The 3,075-nt window shown below is 41.2% G+C and overlaps 1 protein-coding gene across 1 annotated transcript in view; it reads left to right on the top strand.

The window, feature by feature from the left end:
* LOC110455101 (transmembrane and TPR repeat-containing protein 3-like) overlaps nucleotides 1-3,075 on the top strand; it is a 60,292-nt gene that overhangs the window by 39,787 nt on the left and 17,430 nt on the right. Inside the window, exons 14-16 of the mRNA XM_021505048.1 lie at nucleotides 1,258-1,340; nucleotides 1,654-1,726; nucleotides 1,946-1,968. Of these exons, the coding sequence (XP_021360723.1) occupies nucleotides 1,258-1,340; nucleotides 1,654-1,726; nucleotides 1,946-1,968 (179 nt within the window). The remainder of the gene's footprint in view (nucleotides 1-1,257; nucleotides 1,341-1,653; nucleotides 1,727-1,945; nucleotides 1,969-3,075) is intronic.

Raw genomic sequence — 3,075 nt, forward strand, 5'->3', positions numbered from 1 at the left:
GATTAACTTCAAACTTCACAACAAGGTTAATTACCATGAAACCTCGGACAAGTTCGATAACCGCCATTATCTGACCGTAATTATTGGAGTTATTCCCCTTGGTTTCATTAATGCGATGCATGCGTTCCATGATGTTGTATTGCACTCATTGATCTACCAGTTATGTTGAATGATTTCTCTTTTAATATCAATTACTCACAAATACTTCATATATTTAAATCATACAAACAACTGCTCATTCAATGTGTGGCGGGCGTATTATATACCGCTCGCGGTAACCTTGTTGAAATTTCCATGGGGGTGATTACGCGTGTTCAGAATTAAAAGCATAAATAAAATGTGTGTATGTACACCCTAGGTAAAAAATAACACTTATAAATGACATCTTTTGAGCTGTTCTTTCAGATGAAATCATTAGTTCTAAGAATATAGGAATAGTTTAGCAAATTCACTGGTTGAAAATGCTCAATTTTAGGGTCCAAAATCGGGAGTCTCCCTCCAAAATAGGGAGAGTTGGCAAGTATGCATAGATATACTAATATGTGTTCTATTGGTATGATGTTGTGGATGCTTTGTGTTGATTGGTTTACAAAATAAATAACGACATACCTCCCAGATCAGGTATTCTTGCATACTAGACCGAGGTATCCGCATTTCCGGCGGTGCTGGAAAATTCTGTCCAACCCACGGGTCTGGATCGCTTACACGCGCAGACTGGTGGGGGAATTATAGTGACCTTTCGGGGTCACGCTATTGTTCGTGACGTCATTTTATGACGTTTTGGGGTCAGTCAGTGTCATTTACATCATTAACAATTACCATCCGGGCTTCATATGCAAATGAGAAATGTGTGGACAGTTTACAATTTTACTAGGAGAGCAGCTGTTTTACGGGTTTTAGGTAATAAGCAAGAAAAAGAATCCATCCCTGATATGAGATATGGATTAGGTAATTCAAACCCTCGGGGGGAAAAAATATTGAGCAGAAGACCCTCGGCAAAGCCTCTGGTCTCCTGCTCAATATTTTATCCCTCGGGTTTGAATTACCTTATCCATACCTCACGTCAGGGATGGATTCTATTAATCCAAGATGGCCTCCATGACTTAAGATTCCCTGACACGTTTTCCTCCCTTCATTTATGCTGTTCATTCATGTTGACATATTACTTGGAATGTCCACTGTTTTGTTACAGAAGTATATTTTTGAATTCCTAGTTATTTGATATTGCTGTGTCTCAAGTTCCCTGTTGTGTTACAGCTGCTGAGGACGGCTGTTTCCATGAGGCCTGACTACGTCCAAGGCTACATCAACCGAGGTGACATCATGGTCAAAATGGCCAGGTGAGGATTATCATCTTCGTCTAAAAATAAAGTTCATATTGCTGACTTGCACATGCTTGTTATTGCTGTCATCCCAGCTCAACAAAATTCACCTTAATTAGCACTATTGTTTGATATGAAATATCAGCCTCAGATGGACTGGGGTAAATATGCTGCAAAGAAACAGAGGAATGCAAGAAAGAGTGCTTGATACTTCCCTTGTTCTCTCCTGTTTTATTGTTAATACCTTTATCATATGTATTCTAGTACATGTAGTTTTTATCTAAAACTGACATCATGACAGATCATAATCTCCATTTTGATTTTGTTTCAGACTACCAGATGCTCTGGAGCAGTACAAGACTGCCCTAATGTATGAGCCAGAGAATGCTGATGTCCATTATAATGTAAGTCTGACCACATGTAAGACCAGTTCAGGTAACAGTATGCAACTATGGCCTGAACCATTTAAAAGGCTTCATAAGTAAGCCAGACTTGAAAATAAGCTGTGCATGTCTTACAATTAAAATGGCTTCAAATATAAGATCTGATTCAATGGTCAATGTAATTGTAAACTAAACAAGGTAGCAGGTTAAAGTTTGTTTCTCTGTTATTCCTCACCACAGCTCGGTGTCGTTAACCTGTCTCTGTAACTCCTCACCACAGCTCTGTGTCGTTAACCTGTCTCTGTAACTCCTCACCACAGCTCAGTGTCGTTAACCTTTCTCTGTAATTCCTCACCGGTCAATGTAATTGTAAACTAAACAAGGTAGCAGGTTAAAGTTTGTTTCTCTGTTATTCCTCACCACAGCTCGGTGTCGTTAACATTTCTCTGTAACTCCTCACCACAGCTCAGTGTCGTTAACCTTTCTCTGTAATTCCTCACCGGTCAATGTAATTGTAAACTAAACAAGGTAGCAGGTTAAAGTTTGTTTCTCTGTTATTCCTCACCACAGCTCGGTGTCGTTAACCTTTCTTTGTAATTCCTCACCACAGCTCGGTGTCGTTAACCTCTCTATGTAATTCCTCACCACAGCTCAGTGTCGTTAGCCTGTCTCGGTAACTCCTCACCACAGCTCTGTGTCGTTAACCTTTCTCTGTAATTCCTCCCCACAGCTCAGTGTCGTTAACCTGTCTCGGTAACTCCTCACCACAACTCTGTGTCGTTAACCTGTCTCTGTAACTCCTCACCACAGCTCTGTGTCGTTAACCTGTCTCAGTAACTCCTCACCACAGCTCTGTGTCATTAACCTTGCTCTGTAATTCCTCAACACAGCTCAGTGTTGTTATCCTGTCTCTGTAATTCCTCACCACAGCTCAGTGTCGTTAACCTGTCTCTGTAACTCCTCACCACAGCTCTGTGTCATTAACCTTTCTCTGTAATTCCTCAACACAGCTCAGTGTTGTTAACCTGTCTCTGTAATTCCTCACCACAGCTCTGTGTCGTTAACCTGTCTCTGTAACTCCTCACCACAGCTCAGTGTCGTTAACCTTTCTATGTAGTTCCTCACCACAGCTCTGTGTCGTTAACCTTTCTATGTAATTCCTCACCACAGCTCTGTGTCGTTAACCTTTCTATGTAATTCCTCACCACAGCTCAGTGTCGTTAACCTTTCTCTGTAATTCCTCACCACAGCTCGGTGTCGTTAACCTGTCTCTGTAATTCCTCACCACAGCTCAGTGTCGTTAACCTTTCTCTGTAACTCCTCATCACAGCTCTGTGTCGTTAACCTTTCTCTGTAATTCCTCACCACAG

This window comes from Mizuhopecten yessoensis, unplaced genomic scaffold, assembly GCF_002113885.1.
Source record: "Mizuhopecten yessoensis strain PY_sf001 unplaced genomic scaffold, ASM211388v2 scaffold921, whole genome shotgun sequence".
In the NCBI taxonomy this organism is placed as follows: domain Eukaryota; kingdom Metazoa; phylum Mollusca; class Bivalvia; order Pectinida; family Pectinidae; genus Mizuhopecten; species Mizuhopecten yessoensis.